Source organism: Lepidochelys kempii, chromosome 14, assembly GCF_965140265.1.
Source record: "Lepidochelys kempii isolate rLepKem1 chromosome 14, rLepKem1.hap2, whole genome shotgun sequence".
NCBI lineage: Eukaryota > Metazoa > Chordata > Testudines > Cheloniidae > Lepidochelys > Lepidochelys kempii.
The window spans coordinates 41,606,003-41,627,333 of record NC_133269.1 but is presented as its reverse complement, the minus strand read 5'-3'; the positions used below and the strand labels follow the sequence as shown (position 1 = coordinate 41,627,333).

The following is a 21,331-nucleotide window of genomic DNA, read 5'->3' as shown; positions in this document are numbered from 1 at the left end:
AGAAGCAATATGCTAATAAGGCGTATGATCTCCCCCGCGCTGTGTCGTTTCATTCTCCTCGCGGCTGGCTTTTTCCGCTCGCTTTGCCTTGCACGAGCCATGGGGGAAGACATGATGTGTGTGAAGGGGGGAGTTGGGGCTCCCCGCTTCAGCTAATGCACAGAGTGGGGGAGATGGAGCAGGGACCTGCCTTGCAAAGGCTGCTGCAGCCATGGAGTCCCTGGAGGAGGTAAGCTGTGATCTTCCTCCAGAGCAGTGCCCTGGGAACCTGACTCCCACCCCGGCTCTACAATGGAGGGACTGGGGTTAGGGTGGAAATGGGGGGTTATTCTGAAGATCCCAGTGTCATCGCAGCCCTGTGATTATTTTTACAGCCCCCACAGGCAGGCCGCAGGGCCTCGCACTGTCTGTGAATGACGTACGATGTGTACGGCAGCCGCTGTTGAATTGTGTGTCCATTCTTCGGCCACAAATTGAGATGGAATATTTTCTTTTCCCCCAAAGTGAGGCGTTGGGTTAAGGGGAGACTGGGGGGCGGGGGGGTTTCCAGGAAATGAACAGTAGCTTTTAGACGTACCAGAAAACCCAGTAAAAAACCCAGAATTGCTCCCCAGTCGGCAAGACGTCCTGCCTTTCAGAAAGGGCTCCTGTTTTCTGGCAAATCCTCCCTTCGGGGGACAAATCAACCCCGTGTGCAGACGCCACTTATCCCTTCCCGAGGAGCCTGGCCCAGAGCGCGGCGCGCATCGCTTGGCCTCCTGCCCCGGCCCCTCCAACCTTTGGGGTCCCATGCTCGTGGCTGGGGTGGGGGGTGTTACGGCATCTGGGGGGGGCAGGCTCCTGGGGGACAGGGCAGCCGGGGTCTTTGCAGGAGCCTTCGCGAGAGAAGCTCACACCCGAGCAACCCGACCGCTGCGCTCGCCCCTCGGGGGCTGCGAGCAGGAGCCGCGAACAGGCCGCGTGGCGGGGAGCTCTCCGGGTGAAGGGCAGACGGTGTCTGACCCTGCCTTGGCCTGGCTGGGGCGGGCGGGCTTGCTCTGCTCGTAACTCCAGCGGAGAACAATGTTCCGACGCCAGGGTGATGTTTAAGTTGGGGGGGGCGGGGGGAGAGACACCTTTAAATCTGCTTGAATGCTCTGGGTGCCCTTGTGATGCGCTGTCACCCCCAGCGACCCTGTCTTCTTTCACTTCATCTCTCCCAGGGGGTGGGTGCAAGACCCAGGCTGTGGCTGCCTTTGTCTGTACCCCGATGGCCGGGCTCCTCTCCCTCCTCGGGGGCAGGGGTGTTGTGGCCGGGCTGGTCCCAGAATGTGAGAGAGGCAAGGCGGGGAGCTGATAGCTTTTCTTGGACCAACTTCTGGTGGTGAAAGGTACAAACTCTGGAGCACCATAGAGCTCTTCTTCGGGTTTCCTCTGATGTCCTCCCCCAGCCCTGAAGACGAGCTCTGTGGAGCTCCCAGTTTGTATCTTCCACCACTGGAAGTTAGTCCAGGAACAGAAATTACCCAGCTGGTCTCTCTCTTGCCTTGTTGCCGTCCTCCTCTTTCTCGCCACCCGTTTCACATCAGATGTTCAGGCTGGGAGATCTTTGTGGCAGAGATTGTCTTACTCTCTGTGCGCAGCATCCCCAGACCAACCCCTAACCCGATCCAGGACAGGAACCTCTCAGCTCTACCCTATTTCTTTCCACTGCAGTCCTGTCTCAGGGATGGAGGCCCCATTGTGCCAGATGCCATAAAAAACACATCACAAAAAGACAATCCTTTCCCCAGGGAGTGTGCAGGCGAAGCACAATAAGTAATTCTCAGCCGCTTGTGCAGAGGAGCAGCAGTGACCTCTAGTGGGAAGAGGAATTCCCATTGCTGGAGCACAGACAATCATAACAATAGTGTAATAAAGAATACAACTGCTGGAGAGCTTGGATCCCAAAGGGCTTTACCAACCATGCCGTACTTATGGGAATCCTTTCCCCCCACTACTGACATGCAGCCACCTCTGGGGTGAAACTCCACAACTGTTCAGCAGCACACAACACGGGCAGACGATGTCTTAGGGGAATGGTTGAAGCAGAATCCACTCACCTATTGGAAAAAGAAAAGGAGTACTTGTGGCACCTTAGAGACTGTAGCTCACGAAAGTTCATGCTCAAATAAATTGGTTAGTCTCTAAGGTGCCACAAGTACTCCTTTTCTTTTTGCGAATACAGACTAACACGGCTGTTACTCTGAAACCTGTCACCTATTGGAATTTCACAGGGCTTTTGAGGGAGGCAAATTGTATTCCCCCGAACTGTCATTTGAACCGACTCAGGTCTCCCCTGTTAAAGAAGAGCCATAGGATTTGTAATGACCATAATGGGACCTTGCTTTTAACTCCCAGCTGAATCCTGACACCAGCAGAGGTAACAGCGCCCCCAGCTGCCAGGTTGAGTCTCTGGGTTCAGTTCTGCCTTAGTCGGGGGTGTCATCCGTCTTAGTTGTTTCAACACTGAGTTTCCCTTGACGTTTCCCATTGGGAAACAGCCTGGGTCTGTCTCTGTTCAGCTTTTATAAGCTCACTCGGGCAAACCTCAAGGAATTACATTTGAATGCACCAAGCCAGAGATTCCTCCCAGCCAGTGATTCCTACATCGAGCCCAGAACTTGTGACAGAGTTAGAGCAGACCATTCGTAAGAGAGCAATCCGTGTAAAGACTTGGAGTGAATTCTCTCCTCTCTGGCCTGCCAGCACCTTGCTTTCCTGACCTACAGAGTGCCCGGCTGTTTGAGTGCTGACCCTGAGAAAAGCCCTCACTCGTACATTGAGCCTGAAGGCTTTTTACTAGGGCTGGCAAGCGATTAAAAAAAATAATCACGCTTAATCGCACTGTTAAACCATAAGAGACTATTATTTAGTTAAATATTTTTGGATGTTTTCTACATTTTCAAATATATTGATTTCAATTAGAACAGAATACAAAGAGTATGGTGCTCACTTTATATTTTTGGTTACAAATATTTGCACTCTAAAAATCAAAAGAAAAAGAATATTTCAATTCACCTAATACAAGTACTGGAGTGCAATCTCTTTATCATGAAAGTTGAACTTACAAATGTAGCATTATGTACAAAAAATAACTGCATTCAAAAATAAAACAATGTAAAACTTTCAAGCCTACAAGTCCACTCAGTCCGACTTCAGCCAATCGCTGAGACAAACAAGTTTGGTTACAATTTGCAGGAGATAATGTTGCCCACTTCTTATTTACAATATGACCTGAAAGTGGGAACAGACGTTCGCATGGCACTGCACAGGATATTTATGTGCCAGATGTGCTAAAGATTCATATATCCCTCCATGCTTAAACCACCATTCCAGAGGCCATGCGTCCATGCTGATGATGGGTTCTGCTCGATAACGATCCATGGCAGAGCGGACTGAGGCATGTTCATTTTCATCATCTGAGTCAGATGCCACCAGCAAAGGGTTGATTTTCTTTTTTGGTGGTTTGGGTTCTGTAGTTTCCGTATCAGAGTGCTGCTCTTTTAAGGCATCTGACAGCATGCTCCACGCTCCGTCCCGATCAGATTTTGGAAGGTACTTCAGATTCTTAAACCTTGGGTTGAGTGCTGAATCTATCCTTAGAAATCTCACACTGGTGCCTTCTTTGCATTTTGTCAAATCTGCTGTGAAAGTGTTCTTAAAATGAACATGTGTTGCGTCATCATCCGAGACTGCTATAGCATGAAATATAGGGCAGAATGTGGGTAAAACAGAACAGGAGACATACAATTCTACGCCAAGGAGTTCAATCACAAATTTAATTAACGCATTTATTTTTTTTAACAAGCATTATCAGCATGGAAGCATGTCCTCTGGAATGGTGGCCGAAGCATGAAGGGGCAGATGAATGTTGAGCATATCTGGCACATAAATACCTTGCAATGCCGGCTACAAAAGTGCCATGCAAATGCCTGTTCTCACTTTCAGGTGACATTGTAAAAAAGAAGGGGGCAGCAGTATCTCCTGTCAATGTAAACAGAACTTGTTTGTCTTAGCAATTGGCTGAACAAGAAGTAGGACTGAGTGGACTTGTAGGCTCTAAAGTTTTACATTGTTTCATTTTTGAGTGCAGTTATGTAAGCAAAAAATCCACATCTGTAAGTTACACTTCACAATAAAGAGATTGCACTACAGGACTTGTATGAGGTGAATTGAAAAATACTATTTCTTTTATCATTTTTACAGTGCTAATATTTGTAATCAAAAATAATCATGTAAAGTGAGCACTGTGCCCTTTGTGTTCTGTGTTGTAATAGCAATCAATATATTTGCAAATGTAGAAAAACATCCAAAAATATTTAATCAATTTCAATTGGTATTCTATTGTTTAACAGTGTGATTAATCACGATTAATTTTTGTAATCACAGTTAATTTTTTCAGTTCATCACGTGAGTTAACGGCGATTAATTTGCAGCCCTGCTTTTTACACAACTGTAGGGGAAACGTCAGCAATGTCTAGAACTAGAGCTGATAGAGTGTACGCCTAGGTCATGAAAAACGTGAAAAGAAATGACAGTCTGATGTCCTTTGAAGGAAGTAGAAAAGTGAAAGTCCTCCGCCACTTTTCAAATGGAGGGAACTGTTAAGAGTAAATGTTTCTTTCCCCTCCAAAACTGAATGAAATCCTCCCTCCCACCCTCAAAGCCAGTATTTCCATTTTAAGTCCACTCCCCCCATCAAAAAATGAAAAATGGCAATCAAAATAAAACCTTTCATTTGGGTCAAAATGGCATTTTCCATTAAAAAACAACTTTGAACAAGAGTTTTCATCCAGCTGTAGTTTGAAGGTTCAGGATTAATGACACCTCGGTTCCCATCTCTCCCTCCAGAGGGATCCGGGTGCAAACTCTGCCCCAGGGACTGGCTGCTGCACGGGGACAAGTGCTACTGGCTGTCTAAGGAGTGTAAAGACTGGACTGGGAGCCGTGACGACTGCTCGGGGAAGAGCTCTCGCATGCTCGTGATCCAGAACCGGGAGGAGATGGTAACAGAAAATACAGGCTCATCCAACTCCAGCTGGAGAAAGACCTGTGTCACTAGTTACAAACCCAGTGTAGCCTGACTCTTTCCCCCCGCCCCCGAATCAAACTCCACACTGGGGTGTTTTCTCCCCTTCTGGGGGTCTGGCTTATTAACATACAGTTCAGAGCAAGAACCCCACAGCTTTCCCACCCCAGACTGCCCAGCTGGCTCCTGCAGGCGTTTCACTCCCAGGCCCTCTGTCTGAGAGCTCAGCAGAGCCCTTCTGCATAGAGCTACTCACACAAACCTCCTACCTCATCAAATCTCTCCCTGCCCAGACTGGCTGCCCTTGTAGCCCCACCAGACCTGGCTCCTGGTCACCTGCTTCCATCACCTTTGCCTCTGAGTCCAGGGGCACCTAGTCACAGGTGAGGCTCAACCCAGGACTTCCTTAAAGGGCCAGCTCACCCTGTGCCACCAAGGACGGGTACTGGCGTTACCATGTCTGCATAGAGAGAGCCACGTTTACCTGCACTGGGACCCTGCCCGCCCAGGGGAGAGGGTGAACTAACTCAGGGGCTGGTGGGGTCTCCTGCTGGCATTATGGGCAGAGCTACTGAAGGAGAGAGCAGGCACTTCATGGGATCACTAAGGGAATTCTAGCATGTTACAGGATACTCATCCCCACCCCCTCTGCTTTGCACATCACAGGATTTCATGCAAGATGTTGTACAAGATGCAAACGACATCTGGATTGGCCTTAAAGTGACACCCCCGGGGGGAAATAGACCTGGGTGGACGGTTCCCCATTAGATCCAGTGGATAATGTACTTAATTTTTTTAGGTTTTGCATCTTTAGGAAGCTGCTTCTCAAACTCTTCCTTGGCCTGCCTCCTTATACTTTACAATTTACTTGCTGGAGTTTTGCTCCGTCCTAGTTTCCTCATTAGGTTTAGACTTCCAGTTTTTCAAGGATGCTTTTTGCCTCTAATTGCCTCCATTATTCTGCTGTTTAGCCAGGATAGCATTTTTTTGGTCCTCCTCCTGTCTTTTTTTATTTGGGGTACACCCTTAGCCCTGGTCTACACTGGGTGTGTGTGTGTGGGGGGGATCTAACCTAAGATATGCAACTTCAGCTATGAGACTAGCATAGCTGAAGTGGACTTCCAGGTCGACTTCCCTTGGCATCTTCCCGGGGCTCCCCGCTCCACTCCGCCTGCACCTCTCGCAGTGCTGGAGTACCGGAGTCGACGGGAGAGCGCTCGGGGTTCAATTTATCGCGTCTAGACTAGACGCGATAAATTGACCCCCAATAGATAGATCGCTACCTGCGCTTCCGGCGGGTAGTAGAGACCTGCCCTTAGACTCTGTCTACATTACAGACTTATGACAGTGTAACGATGTTTCTCAAGGGTGTGAAAAATCCACCCCACAAGCGATGCCGGTATCCTGACCTCACCCCCAGTGCAGACAGCACCACGTTGAGGGGAGCCCTTCTCCTGTCCCCATAGCTACCGCCCTTGGGGAGGGGGATTGGCTCCGCTGATGGGAGAAGCTCTCTGCTCAGCGTAGGTAGCGTCTTCCCTGCAGCGCTGTGAGTGGAGACAAGCCCCTCGTCCGAGCCTCATGCTGTTTTTAAGGAGTGTCCGTGCTGCTAGGAGACATTTGACCCTGGTGACAGCTCTGTGCAATTTCCATCCAACAAGTATCCGCATGGTTTTGTGGTTCCCCTTTTAGAAGTGAAATATTACTGCTGTGGGCTGGGCTGGTATTCCGTCCCCTCCAGGGATACTAAATGTCATGACACTGTGGGCACTATTGCTGGGCAGTTCAGCTCCCTGCACCTCTTGGAGCAGATCCTGTGCTCCACTGAGGACTAAATCAGGAATTGCCTCTCCCCTTGCGGGGGCCAGGGCCCACTTCTCCAAGCAGCAGTCACTGGTGGGGGCTAGAAATCATCTCTCTGCATGATGCCCCGAGGTGACAGTTAGTCTGTCTGCTCCAATCACTCTTTATCCCGAGTCTGGAACAGGGTTAACAGGAGAGAATAAGGGACCCCCACCCGACCACCACCTCAGACTGTCCCCTAGCTCAGTGGCGAGAGGCTCCTCCTAAGAGGTGGATTTCAGCTGTTCCATTGGCGGAAAAAGAGACGGCACGGGTGGGGGGGCCAAGATGTGCAAATAGCATCTCTGGTTTTCACCTGAGTCCACAGTGCTCTGCCCAGTGATGCGCAGAGCATTCCCCAATATTCCGGAATTGCTCAGATGTGATTTTGTAAAGAGATCAGTCCGGCTTTTCCGGGACTAATTCCACAGTACTCTCCTTACGAGCCCCCTACCACGGCAGCCTCCTGTGCCTGTGTAAATGCATCGGGTTTGGTGCAGATCCAGTGTCTCTCACTGGTGCATCGCAAGCTGCTGACCCCATTCTCATCATTCAGATATGCGCACTCTCCTCCTCCTCTTATCACAAACCTGCAAGACAGAAGCCAGGGAGCTGGTGTCAGGTAGGAGTTGGGTGTTTCCTGTCAGTCACAGGCAGGGAGAGATGCTCTCACACAGTGCAGGGAGCTGCTGCACTCACAGCCCCTCATGACTCCCCTTCCTGCTCCTGCCACAGGCCCCAGCTAGAAAGGGGGCAGTGGGGCAGCAAGGCCAGGAAAGGTTCGAAGATCAACAGACCTCCATGGAGCATTTATGCCGGGTGGGTACTAACCCAGTTCTACTCTCTCCCCCGCACCCCCCACACACCCAGCTGGGTCTGGATGGGCCCCTGCAGGCCCAACCCACCCAAACGGCCCTGGGCGCAGGTTCCAGGTGACTCTCAGCGTAGCGAGGAGCAGCAGTAACGCTGCACAGAAGAGCTGGGTCCAGGGCTCCCTGGACAGTTTCCATCAGCTCTCAGGCCAGAGGCCTGTCAGGACAGGCTGTATTGCAGGGGACGGCTGGGGTGAAATGCCAGCAGCGCAAACCCAGCGGCCATGGGGTGACCCCAGCCACTCACACAGAGCTTCCCGTGAGAGCTGGAGGCCAGCGCTTCCCACCTGGGAACAGGGTGGGATCCAGGCCCACAGGCAAATCCTCCCCCATGGTCCCATCCTGGCTACTCACAGTAGGCATGTGCTGGGCTGGCAGGAGGCCCAGCACTACTCTTTGGGCAGGCCGGGATCTCCCTGCCCTCAGGCTACCAGCCTCTGGCTCGGGGTGAGGTCTGTCCCAGAGAAGGGAGAACCCAGCTCACAGCCACCTGAGCAGATGGTTGTGGGTGGCTCTCCCACCAGCATCACCCCAGACGAGCTCTGAGGGGATGGCAATGATTCACCCAGAGCCTTCTGCTAGGGTGGGCGCCCGCAGGGTGGCAGATTTCAGGGTTAACACCCCACTGAGATGCCTGTTTACCCAGTTTGGGTAAATTGGCGTCACATTAGCTATCCTCTAGTCATCGGGTACAGAAGCTGATTGAAATGATAGGTTACAGACTACAGTTCGTAGTCCTGCCATTTCACATTTGAGTTCCTGGTCCTGGTGACTTGTTACTGTTTAGTTTCTCAATTTGTTCCAAAACCTCCTCGAATGACACCTCAATCTGGGACAGTTCCTCAGATTTGTCACCTAAAAAGGACGGCTCAGGTTTGGGAATCTCCCTCACATGCTCGGCCACGAAGACTGCTGCAAAGAATTCATTTAGTTTCTCTGCAATGGCATGGTGCCCGCTGCCGTGTAGACAGACCCCAAACAGGCCTGCTAACAGATGGGCTCAGGATGCAATCACAGAGACAGACTGCTGCCGACATCAGGGCATCCTTGCTGGAATATGTGAAAATATCTGACCCGGATCAAACAACAGGTCATCAACTGACTTGTTTTCTAAGCCTCCTCTGGGCACATTTTCCAGCTTCCCATCAATCGCAAAGGGCTTTTTTAAAAATGCCATTCAGCTGTAAGTACCTAAGACTGGGCACATGGGTCAGACCAATGGTCCATCTAGCCCAGTGTCCTTTCCTCCGATACTGGCCAGCGGTAGGTGCTTCCGAGGGAATGAACAGAACAGGGTCAGTTTCGAGTGATCCATCCCATTCACACCCAGCTTCTGGCAGTCAGATGTTTATGGACACTCAGAGCATGGGGCTGCATCCCTGACCTTCCTGGCTGATAGGAACTGGTCGAGCTATCCTCTGTGAACTGATCTACTTCTTGTCTGAACAGAGTTATACTATTGGCCTTCACAACATCCCCTGGCAACAAGCTCCACAGGTTGACTGTGTGTTGTGTGAAGAAATACTTCCTTGGTTAGTGTCAGACCTGCTGCCTATTTATTTAATTGTGACAGGTTTCAGAATAGCAGCCGTGTTAGTCTGTATTCGCAAAAAGAAAAGGAGGACTTGTGGCCCCTTAGAGACTAACCAATTTAGTTGAGCATGAGCTTTCGTGAGCTACAGCTCACTTCATCGGATGCATTCAGTGGAAAATAACAGTGAGTAAATTTATATATACACAGAACATGAAAAAATGGGTGTTTAAAACTATTTCCCCTTGTTTATTTCTCCCCCCCGCTCCCCCACTGTTCCTCAGACGCTCATGTTAACTCCTGGAAATGTACTGGAAATGGCCCACCTTGATTATCACTTCAAAAGGTTTTCTCTCTCTCCCCCCACCCCACTCCCCTGCTGGTAATAGCTCATCTTAAGTGATCACTCTCCTTATAGTATGTATGTTGAACACCCATTTTTTCACGTCCTGTGCGTATATAAATCTCCTCACTGTATTTTCCACTGAATGCATCCGATGAAGTGAGCTGTAGCTCACAGAAGCTTATGCTCAAATAAATTGGTTAGTCTCTAAGGTGCCACAAGTCCTCCTTTTCTTTTTTCATTTAATTGTGTGACTGCCAGTTCTTGCATTATGTGAAGGAGTAAATAACACTTCCCTCTTCACTTTCTCGACCCCACTCATGATTTTATAGACCTCTTATATCCCCCCCTTAGTCGTCTCCCCTCATACGGAAGCTGTTCCACATCTCTAATCATTTTCGTTGCCTGCCTCTGTACCATTTCCAATTCTAATAGATCCTTTTTGAGATGGGGCAACCAGATCTGCACACAGTGTTCCAGGTGTGGGGGTACCATGGATTTATACAGTGGCATGATGATATTTTATGCCTTTTTCTCTATCCCTTTCCTAACGTTTTTTAAAGGATGCTCGTTTTTTGCCTCTAACCACCTGGCATTCCCCCCCACACAAGGATGTTAAATTTAATTACATTATGGTCACTATTACCGAGCAGTTCAGCTACATTCCCCTCTTGGACCGGACCCTGTGCTCCGCTTAGGCCTAAATCAAGAATTGCCCCTTCCTTGTGGGTGCCAGGATTAGCTGCTCCAACAAGCCGTCACTGATGGTGTCTAAAAATCACTTCTCTGCATCCCATCCAGAGGGGACATGTTCCCAGACAATATGGGGATAGTTGAAAACCCCCATTGTTATTCAGTTTTCTACTTTTGTAGCCTCTCTAATCTCTGTAAATTTCACAGTCACCATCCTGGTCAGTAGTATACTCCTGCTGCTAGATTCTTATTCTTCAAGCATGGAATTTTTATTCTGAGACATGCTAGCATACAGTTGGATTCGTTTAAGATTTTTACTCTAATTTCCTCTATGCTCTCCTGGACATATAGTGCCACTCCCCGGCCACCGTGACCTACTCTGCCGTTCTTTCAGTGCTGATGGTCCAGGGTCAAACCCTGCTATCGGCTCAGCTGGGGTTTGGTTATTTGATCACACCCAGATCCCACTGAAATCCCTCTTGGGATGTCGTCTGGGCCATCTCTACTGTACCCCAGTTCTCATGGCAGCCCCAGGCACTCAGCATTTGTGACTATCAGGCATCTTTAACGCACATGGCCCCACTAAAGCCAGACAGATCTGAAAGCTTTGGCCAGTCTCCCAGCAGACAACCCTTGCTTCTACCCATCACTAATACACAGAGTACATAGCACTGACTGGTGAGTCGGTTGAACTCGGTATCTCAGACACCAGGGACCCAAAGCCCAGGCAATTCACAGAGGACTTACAGGTTGTTGAATTTGGAGCCATCGGCCCATTTCCAGAGCTGCCCAGGGTCCCTCCGGAGGCCAATCCAGTGGTCAAATTTGCCTTTATAGCGTAGCAGGAAAGCCTAAAAACAGCAGAGGGAGAGGTGGGGTCAGAGCACAGGCTCTGTGCACCAGAGAATCACAGGGATACACTGAAGGGCTCTGTTTTCCTGGAACAGCTGGGGATTTTCGCCTCCCTCTTGCCCAGCTCTGGGTAATTCAGTATTAACTTTCCCATCCCAAACCCAGCTCCCCCTCACACCAAACTGCCCTGGGCTGGAGCAGCTCTTGGGTGCTGCCGGGTCTAAGCTGCCCCCGAAACTCTCCATAGAAGGCCACATTCTGTGTCAAAGCCTCGCCTTACAGAACAGCCGAGCTCCCCTCCCCATCACAGGGGAAGGGGAAGGAAAGAGCCCAGCTGAGCTCAATAAGGGATGCTGGGAAGGGCCAGGGATGAGAGTAGAGCCACCAAATCCTCAGCCAGAAGGGGACAGGGCTAAGAAGAGCCCCCCCATCCTCATCTGGCTGCCCAAGAGCACTGGCTCTTCAAGTCAGTCTGGGATCTCAGTACCCCTTTGGCCCCATGCCACCCAGAAGACACTCAAGCCAGCCTAGCCCGAGAGAGGGGCGGTCTCCTTTTGAGAGGGCTGACAGTGAGTGATCCCCGCAGCCAGACACGGACACTAGAGGTGCCCCGGGCCAGCCAGCCAGGCCTGGCATTCAGCAACTGGAAGCTCATTTACTCAGAGCTGCTCCTCGAGCCCAGGTTCTCCTGCAGCAGCTGCTGAGCCAAGACCAGAAGGTTGCAATTGGAGCATCTCTCACCATTTCCTGCTCACTGTTGATCTCAGCCAGGGAGGCACTGAGCACAGAGCAGTAGGTCAGGCTGTAGGTCCAGCTCCTTTCGGCCTCAGAGAAATAGTAGCATTTCCCTCGGTATCCGATCCAGCCATCTGGTCACGCGGGGCCAGCAAGGAGGCCCAGATCAGCTGACGGAAGCTGAGGTCTCCACACTGAGAATGAGACAGGGACACATGGTGTGAGCGAGACCCGCCAACGAGGAGAACCTGGGGAGATCAGCCCCTGCGCCCCAGGCTTCTGAGACACCTCGAACCAGGGTGGGTACTGAAAGGCCGTGAGGGAGCCAGGAGGACGCTGGGAATCCAGCCCCAGAGGGGGGTTATCTGACTCTGGTCTCCCTCTCTTGGGTTCACATTCAACAGGGATGCAGCTGATAAACCGCTCATGCCATGAAGCCCAGGACAGAGAGCTGGGCCCAAGCTCAGTGTTACAACACGGGGTGGGCAGAGAGCTGCAGAGGGAGGGGACAGTTACCAGGGGGCCAGCAGGGGGGCAATAATTAATGGGTAGGAGATTAACTTCAACATGATTTGCCAGGTCTAGTACCCCAAGGAGTTCTGCTAGCCTGGACTGCTGCCCCCTCCCCCTGCTCTGCGCTTTGCTTCCCTGGAGAGGCAGGTTGAGATGAAGATGGGAACAAACTCCCTTCCCTTCAGGAGACCGAACTCCCGCTGCCCGGCCTGTCCAGCGCAGCCAGCCAGCTTCACGGTCACCACAAACAGCTGCCATCTGCGCTCGCACATGCTGTCTGTGCTGGCGGGGACGTCAACAGCGCGACGAGACCCTGCCCTGCCGAGGTCACCAGTGGGTGGGTTTCACACTGCGTTAACGGGGCTGTCGGTACTGCGTTCCACGGCTCCTTTCAGTGACACGCCAGCACCTGCCCAGCACTGGGCACGACCCGGCGATGCAGGAAGGCCAGGCTGGCACCTCAGGGCGACACGCTGCAGGCAGAGGGCCCAGCTCATTGCTGCCCTGCACCGTCAGTCACCCCCACTCTGCACAGGTATCCGTGACCGTGCCTGGGGCCCGGCAACAGTGACTTGGACCCAGATGCTCAGAGATGGGCTGGGGGGAGCTAATTTCACTCCTGACACAGAGAGTGCCCAGGTGCAAGGGTCTGGGAGGGAGCAGGAGGGGGGTCTTGGAGGAACATCCCCCAGGAATCCTCTGTCCCAGGGGCACAAGCCAGAGAGGCCAGGAGGAGAGACTGACTGTGGTGGCTCCAGGGGGAATGGGATGTGCAGAGAGGGGGAAGGGAAGGGTGAGAACTCACCTGCCAGGACAGTGATGAGAACTAAGAACATGGTTGCGAGGGCGACTGCGAGCACAATTGTACATTTCTTGGAGTTACATCTCCTGCAGTTGCGACGAGGGTCTGAAACAGAAAGACCCGTCAGGCAGGGCCGCGAGGACACGTCTCCCTGGCGGCACCAGGGCTGGAGCTGCCTTAGAACAGTGGTTCTCACCCACCGGTTCGTGTACCCCTGGGGGTAAGCAGAGGTCTTCCACGGGGCACATCAACTCATCAAGAGATTTGCCTCGTGTTACGACAGGCTACATAAAAAGCACTAAGTCAGTACAAGCTAAAATTTCCTACAGACAATGACTCGTTTATACTGCTCGATAGACTATACACGGAAAGGTACAGCGTTGATAGTCCAATCGATCTATTTCATAATTAAATACGCAACAATCAGAGAGAGTCAGCAATTTTTCAGGAATAGTGGCTGTGAAACTTTTGTATTTTTATGTCCGATTTTGGAAACAAGTTGTTTTTAAGTGAGATGAAACTTAGGAGAGTGCAAGACAAATCAGCCTCCTGAGAGGGCGACAGTCCTCTGGAAAGGCTGAGAACCACTGGACTCGAACATGCACCGTTCTGCCGATTGGTCCTTCCGTCAGACGCTCTGGGAGAGGAGCCCGGAGGGTCAGGCCGGCTGGGGCTGGCAGAACAGCCCCTCCTTCCCCTCAGCCCAGTGCCCTCCCCTGGGCACTCCCAGCCAGGCTGCCAGGAGGCCTGGTGAGCTCAGGGGCGCAGAGATAAGGACCCGCATGTTCTGATGGCAGTTGCTCAAACTGGCCCCCCGCACCATCCCCACCCCCATTCTGCCCCCTGCCAAGCGCTGGCTGGGCCCACACTGCCGAGTGCCCCTGTCCCCGCACACTGGGGTCTCACACTGGCCATACGCAGCAGAAGGGGCGAGAACCAACCAGGCAGAGATGGGCCAGGGCTGTCACAGGGGGTCTGACACACCCAGCCCAGGAGGGCTCTGCACGGCCCCACGGCCACCGCTGTGTCTGCCAGACAGCAGCTGTGAGCCAGGGATTGGTGCCCTGAGAGCCCCTGGGGGTGATCCAGTCCCTGCTGCCCACAGACAGGGGGTGTTGCTGGGCACTGGCTGCTGCCACTGAGAGCCTGGCCCCATGTGGGGCAGCCTCAGGGTCTCTCTCCAGCTTGTTCCCTGGCAGTGACACCCCATTACCTGGCTCCCCTCCAATCTCCAAGCGTCCACTGCCCTCAACAGGCCACTCCTGCAGCGGCTCTTCTCTCCCAGCAGGTCCAGCTGCTGGCCCCATCGTCTCTCTCAGCGACGCTCGGGCTGCACGCTGCTGGAGACGCTGGGCTGGGGTCGGCTCCTCTCTGTGACTGGGTCCGATTCAGCAGCAGCCGCCGAGCATATAGGAGAGGGGCGGTTCAGAACAACTTTGAAATCCCCCCACCCCCCCTGCATAAAGCGTGTGTGAAAGGAAGGACTCCACCCTGACATCTGGAGCTTGTGGCTGCTGCAGTTTTAACTTCCGTTCACGCTCCTCCGTTGCCTCTGTCCCCTCTCCCTCTCCCCCTCTCCGGGCTTGGGGGGGCTCCATCCCCTTTCCCTCCCCCTCTCCGGGCTGGGTGAGGGCACCCTCTCCCTCCCACTCCCCCTCTCTGGGGTCAGGGGGGTCTCCGTCCCCTCTCGCTCCCCCTCCCCCTCTCCGGGCTGGGTGGGGGGCTCCATCCCCTCTCCCTCCCCCTCTCCGGGCTAGGGGGTGGAGGCCTCCGTCCCCTCTCCCTCTCCCTTTTCCTCTGCGGGCTGGCGGGGGAGGCCTCCGTCCCCTCGCCCTCTCCAGGCTAGGGGGGGAGGCCTCCGTCCCCTGTACCCCTCCCCCTCTCTGGGCTGCGGGGGGCTCCATCCACTCTCCCTCTCCCTCTCCCTTCCCCTCTCCGGGCTGGGGGGGGCGGCCTCCGTCCCTTCTCCCCCTCCCCATCTCCGGGCTGGGGGGGGCTCCGTCCCCTCTCCCTCCCCCTCTCCGGGCTGGGGGGGGGCTCTGTCCCCTCTCCCTCCCCCTCCCGCTCTCTGGGCTGGGGGGGGATCACCATCCCCTCTCCCTCCCTCTTCCCCTCTCTGGGTTGCGGGGGTGTCACGGAGTCCCTGGGTGATGCTCTGGAACTGCTCCCCATGAAGCCAGGCAGGACTCTGGGGCAGTCTCCTCTCTGGGAGCAGCCTGTCTGCAGGACACCCAGCTCACCCGGCTCCATCTTCCTGGGTCTGACCTCGGAGCCTTCAGCCTCCCCTGCCCCTCCGTGCGCTTCCCACAGCGAGTCCGCCCAGGCGGGGTCCTGGAGGGGCCAGAGGGTCCTGCCCCGCAACTCCGCAGTCAGACGTGACTCTCAGCCAGACAGTAAAACAGAAGGTTTATTAGACGACAGGAACATGATCTAACACAGAGCTTGTCGGTGCAGAGAACGGGACCCCTCAGCTGGGTCCATTTTGGGGGGCAGTGAGCCAGACAACCACGTCTGCACTTCACTCCATGTCCCAGCCAGCCCCAAACTGAAACTCCTTCCAGCCCCCCCTCCTCTGGGCTTTGTCCCTTTCCCGGGCCAGGAGGTCACCTGATTCCTTTGTTCTCCCACCCTTTAGCTCTCATCTTGCAGGGGGGAAGGGCCCAGGCCATCAATGGCCAGGAAACAGGGTGTTGGCCATTATCTGGGTCCAGACCCCTGCACACACTGCCCTCTAGAGCTCTGCAATGATCATACACCCTTATCCCACCCCCTAGATACTTAAGAACTGCTTAGGGGAAACTGAGGCACCCCCACACTCTTCAGAGGAAACATTAAGAACAGTCCCACTTCATCACATCTCTCTTCCCTTCGAGATCGAACTGAGTGGGGTCACTTTAGCCGGTGACCTGGGGAAGTTCGAAGCCACCAATGTTCCTATGGATGCCCCAACATCTCTCCCATTCCTTGGTGGGAGTTACCCCAGAGCCTTCCAGTTTCACGCCCTCCCTTAGGTTGGGGGTGTCAATAGCACTCGCAGGCCGCATGTGGGAAGGTTTATGCGGCCTGTGCCCTTTGGCCACCCCAAAACTCCAGAGGGTCAAACTGGAATCGGGTCTTCTCCCAGCGCTCCAGTCTGGAGGCCTGCAATTCGGGCTCTCTTGGTTAAGAGCCCCCCTCTTGACCTGGGCCACATACTGTTCACTTACAGAACTAGCATGGAGACATTCCTTTCTCCACAACCTTGTCTCCCCAACAAGCTGGCTAAACACAGCCACTTGGTCAGAGGACTGTTTAACTTTCTTAACAGCTTTCACTCCATCTGAGACCTTCTCAAAGCTCTCCACCCTGGATCTTTCAACAGGAAAGTCAGTGGCTTCATTCACAACAGAAAATTTCTGGCTGTTAGGAACAGAGACTTTCTGCTTAAATCACTTTTACACCCTTCAGTTGCAGTAAACTGCTTGCAAAGACTCCATGAGGATTCCTTTCCCTAGGGCTTGTCTATGCAACAATTCACCCCTCACAGAAATTCGGCTCTTACCCTCTTCACCGAGGGCTTGCTCTAGAAACAAGCCCTAGGAACACTTTCCTGAGCAACAACAGATTCTTTCTGGGTCTCCCTTACATCCAGAATCACCTCTAGCCCATCAGGCGGATTCCTACCCAATCCCCCTTTCAGGCAAACTTACAGACTTCCTAGATAAAAGGTCAGAAGCCTTCTCCTTCTCTTTGCCACACACTAGGAACAGGCAAAACACAAGCAACGGAATTGTCTGGGCTCTGGGATTTTACATAGACACTGACTGGATGCGACCTAGTTACAGGGCCATTCTCCCGAGCAGACACAAACTTAGGACCCTTCCCTTCCTGGGCTTTAGCTGAATCCAGAACCAGCTCTGAGACAACTGCACGACCCTCAACCCTCACAGGCTGAAAGGCCCCTTCTGTCTGCTCCACAGACAAAGAAGAGCCGGACACACTTTCTCCTTTCCCAGACCCACAGCTTGGGATCTCATTCCCCTTGTCCCAGCACACAAGGCTGGTCACAGACAAGTGCTTGGAGATCAGGGTAGCTCCCTCCATAGGCAAGTCAACACCCTTGACAGACACGGGCACGTTTCCTTCACTGTCACAATTCTCCACCCAGCTAACAGGTAAGGGCCAGGGACACTCATCTTCCACTCTCCTCGCCTTCCCACCCTGCTGCCTAGACAAAGCCATCAGCTCACAAGACTGCCTAGGCTCATCCAGACTTTCCTTACCAAGCACCTTGCCACTCCCAACAGATCCCCTGCCCTGCCTATGTCTACCGCCACTCAGCTGGGGTCTCAGCTCCCACAGTGCTCAGCGCTGCCCTTGCTGTCCCAGTGGGGTAGGCAGCGAGCTTGCTGCTTTCCTCACTGCATCAGAGCCAGCGAGAGCCCCACTCTGGTGTGCAAGGGGTGGGGAGCATTCCTCTGTCCCACGCAGCCCCAGGGATCTGGTTACAGGCAGGCAGGTAGCCTGAGTCTAGCAGCTCCTCCCAGCTGCCAGCCAGGTCACCTGCATTTTTACAGACCATTTCCCTCTCCACCGATTGGTTCCCTGGATTCAAATTCAAACCCTTGGCAGTTACAGGAGCAGGGCCTGGATCCTGTCCCAAAGAGACACAGTCACCCCACAACAGGGTCTCGCAGCTGGTATCCTGGAGCACCCCAACGGCCAGCCAGCCCGACCCCTCCTGGGTCTGCACAGGGATCTGGGCCATAGGTAGGGCAAGGGGCTTCATCCCTGGGACCCTCACCCAGCTCACACAGCCCCTCAGTATCTGAGGCTGCACCACCCAGGGCCTGACAACAGTTCTCTCTGTCTCAGGATCTCGCCACCCCACGAATGTCTCCCCATTGACCATCACCTTCCACTTCCACTGGAGGTCCGAGGAGCCTGACCCCAGGAAACTCCACACAGACATATCGGTTGGGGTCAGGAGTGGGAGCCTGTCCACCTCCCCACCCATCTGGCTGACGGAGACTACGACCTTGGGACCCAGCAAGGGGGCTAGACACTGAGGCTTTTCCGCAGGGTCCCCCTGGTTCAAATCGCCAGCCTGCTCAAAGGCAGTGAGGTGGCATCCACATCCCCCCCTCCTTAACTAGGGGCAGCAATTTAGTCTCGAGGTTCCCTGCGGAACTGGCCCCCCGGGGTCTATCCCCACTCACCCCGGGGAGGTCCCCTGGGCCTCTCCGCTCCCCCCACCAGCCAGCTCATGCTGCTGCTGCAGCTCTTTCTCAGGCTCTCGCTGTCTCTCACAGTCCTCTTGCTCTCTCGGACTCAGCTCCAATCCCGTCTGTCTCCAATCCCCCGATGGGGAACCGGATCATGAAGACCCTTGTCTGGTCCTGGACAGGAGTCTTGGCAATGCCTGGCTCCTACTCCAGCTGCTCCCAGATCCTGCTATAGCCCCATTTGGGGTCAGGAATCTGTCCCTTAGAGCCGTCATCCTCCTCCAGCTGCATGATTAACTGTGCTTTGGTGAACTTTCCAATGCTCAACCCGCTCTTTTTGCACAGGGTTACAATGTCCTTCTTAAGGAGACGGTGACAGGCCATCACTCCGCTCTTCCCAAGTTGTTGTGGACTCACAGGCCTGTGTGTTCTCAGCTCCTCACAGTTTCCAGGGAGAACCCCTAGTGTGCCAGCCCTTCTCGAGGTCACCTCCTCTTTGCCAGGGTCGAGCTGCAGGCTCCTCCGCCCCTGAGACTGCTCGCTGCAATCCCCAGGGGGACCCCCATTACTGCACAGTCCTTCTCGCTCTGGTCACACACTCCCAGGGGTTAAGCGCCCCCCGAAACTGCTCCTCTGAGCCTTCAGCACACCTGGTCCTCATCAATCCCCCTCCGTTTTACTGCTCCCCAGTCACTTACTGCAGGAAGCGCCGTCCACGGGGTGCAGTAGATCCCACCCTGCCACCAGTTCTCACGGAGTCCCCGGGCGACGCTCTGGAGCTGCTCCCTATGAAGCCAGTCAGGACTCTGGGGCAGTCGCCTTCCTGTGAGCAGCCTGTCTTCAGGACACACAGCTCACCCAGCTTCCACCTTCCTGGGTCTGACCTCGGAGCATTCAGCATCCTCTGCCCCTCCTTGCACTTCCCACAGCAAGTCCGCTCAGGCGGGGTCCTGGGGAAGCCAGAGGATCCTGCCCCCCAACTTCGCAGTCAGACGTGACTCTCAGCCAGCCAGTAAAACAGAAGGTTTATTAGACGACAGGAACATGATCTAACACAGAGCTTGTAGGTGCAGAGAACGGGACCCCTCAGCTGGATCCATTTTGGGGGCAGTGAGCAAGACAACCACGTCTGCCCTTCACTCCATGTCCCAGCCAGCCCCAAACTGAAAAACCTCCAGCCCCCCCCTCCTCTGGGCTTTGTCCCTTTCCCGGGCCAGGAGGTCACCTGATTCCTTTGTTCTCCAACCCTTTAGCTCTCACTTTGCAGGGGGGAAGGGCCAGGCCACCAGTTGCCAGGAAACAGGGTGTCGGCCATTGTCTGTGTCCAGACGCCTGCACACACCTGCCCTCTAGGGCTCTGTAATGATCATACACCCTTATCCCACCCCCTAGATACTTAAGAACTGCATAGGGGAAACTGAGGCACCCACCACACTATTCAGAGGAAACATTAAGAACAGTCCCACTTCGTCACACCCCCCCAAGCCCAGAGAGGGGGAGGGGGAGGGAGAGGGTACGGAGCCCCCCCCCAGCCCGGGGTGGGGGAGGGAGAGGGTACGGAGCCCCCCCCCAGCCTGGAGAGGGGAAGGGAGAGGCAGAGGGAGAGGGGACAGAGGCCTCCCCCCCTCAACCCGGAGAGGGGAAGGGAGAGGGAGAGGGGACAGAGCCCCCCCCAGCCCGGAGAGGGGGAGAGGGAGAGGGGACAGAGGCAACGGAGGAGCGTGAACGGAAGTTAAAACTGCCAGATGTCAGGGTGGAGTCCTTCCTTTCACACACGCTTTATGCAGGGGGTGGGGATTTCAAAGTTGTTCTGAACCGCCCCTCTCCTATATGCTCGGCGGCTGCTGCTGAATTGGACCCAGTCACAGAGAGGAGCCGACCCCAGCCCAGCGTCTCCAGCAGCGTGCAGCCCGAGTGTCGCTGAGAGAGACGATGGGGCCAGCAGCTGGACCTGCTGGGAGCGAAGAGCCGCTGCAGGAGTGGCCTGTTGAGGGCAAGGGACACCTGGAGACTGGAGGGGAGCCAGGTAATGGGGTGTCGCTGCCTGGGAACAGGCTGGAGAGAGACCCTGAGGCTGCCCCACATGGGGCCAGGCTCTCAGTGGCAGCAGCCAGTGCCCAGCAACACCCCCTGTCTGTGGGCAGCAGGGACTGGATCACCCCCAGGGGCTCTCAGGGCACCGATCCCCGGCTCACACCTGCTGTCTGGCAGACACAGCGGTGGCCGTGGGGCCGTGCAGGGCCCTCCTGGGCTGGGTGTGTCAGACCCCCTGTGACAGCCCTGGCCCATCTCTGCCTGGTTGGTTCTCGCCCCTTCTGCTGCGTATGGCCAGTGTGAGACCCCAGTGTGCGGGGACAGGGGCACTCGGCAGCGTGGGCCCAGCCAGCGCTTGGCAGGGGGCAGAATGGGGATGGGGATGGTGGGGGGACAGTTTGAGCAACTGCCACCAGGACATGCGGGTCCTTATCTCTGCGCCCCTGAGCTCACCAGGCCTCCTGGCAGCCTGGCTGGGAGTGCCCAGGGGAGGGCACTGGGCTGAGGGGGAAGGAGGGGCTGTTCTGCCAGCCCCAGCCGGCCTGACCCTCCGGGCTCCTCTCCCAGAGCGTCTGACGGAAGGACCAATCGGCAGAACGGTGCATGTTCGAGTCCAGTGGTTCTCAGCCTTTCCAGAGGACTGTCGCCCTCTCAGGAGGCTGATTTGTCTTGCACTCTCCTAAGTTTCATCTCACTTAAAAACAGCTTGCTTCCAAAATCGGACATAAAAATACAAAAGTTTCACAGCCACTATTCCTGAAAAATTGCTGACTCTCTCTGATTGTTGCGTATTTAATTATGAAATAGATCGATTGGACTATCAACGCTGTACCTTTCCGTGTATAGTCTATCGAGCAGTA

The 21,331-nt window shown here is 54.4% G+C and overlaps 1 protein-coding gene and 1 pseudogene across 6 annotated transcripts in view; one reads left to right on the top strand and one right to left on the bottom strand.

Annotated features, from left to right (window-relative positions):
• The first annotated feature begins 8 nt into the window (after window positions 1-8).
• LOC140897912 (C-type lectin domain family 2 member D-like) overlaps window positions 9-21,331 on the top strand; it is a 29,174-nt gene continuing 7,851 nt past the window's right edge. For 2 of the 6 annotated variants that reach the window (XR_012154861.1, XR_012154862.1), the window contains exons 1-2: window positions 13-229; window positions 4,873-5,027. Coding sequence is in view for 3 of the 6 variants with exons in the window: in XM_073311188.1 (XP_073167289.1) it covers window positions 12,585-12,966 (382 nt within the window). In the remaining 3 variants the exon portion in view is untranslated. Of the gene's footprint in view, window positions 230-4,872; window positions 5,028-5,716; window positions 9,362-12,497; window positions 12,967-20,135; window positions 20,464-21,331 lie in introns of those variants that run through there. The other 4 variants (XM_073311190.1, XM_073311188.1, XR_012154860.1 and 1 more) reach the window with 4 other exon arrangements.
• On the bottom strand, window positions 4,741-20,426 carry LOC140897921 (C-type lectin domain family 2 member B-like; annotated as a pseudogene).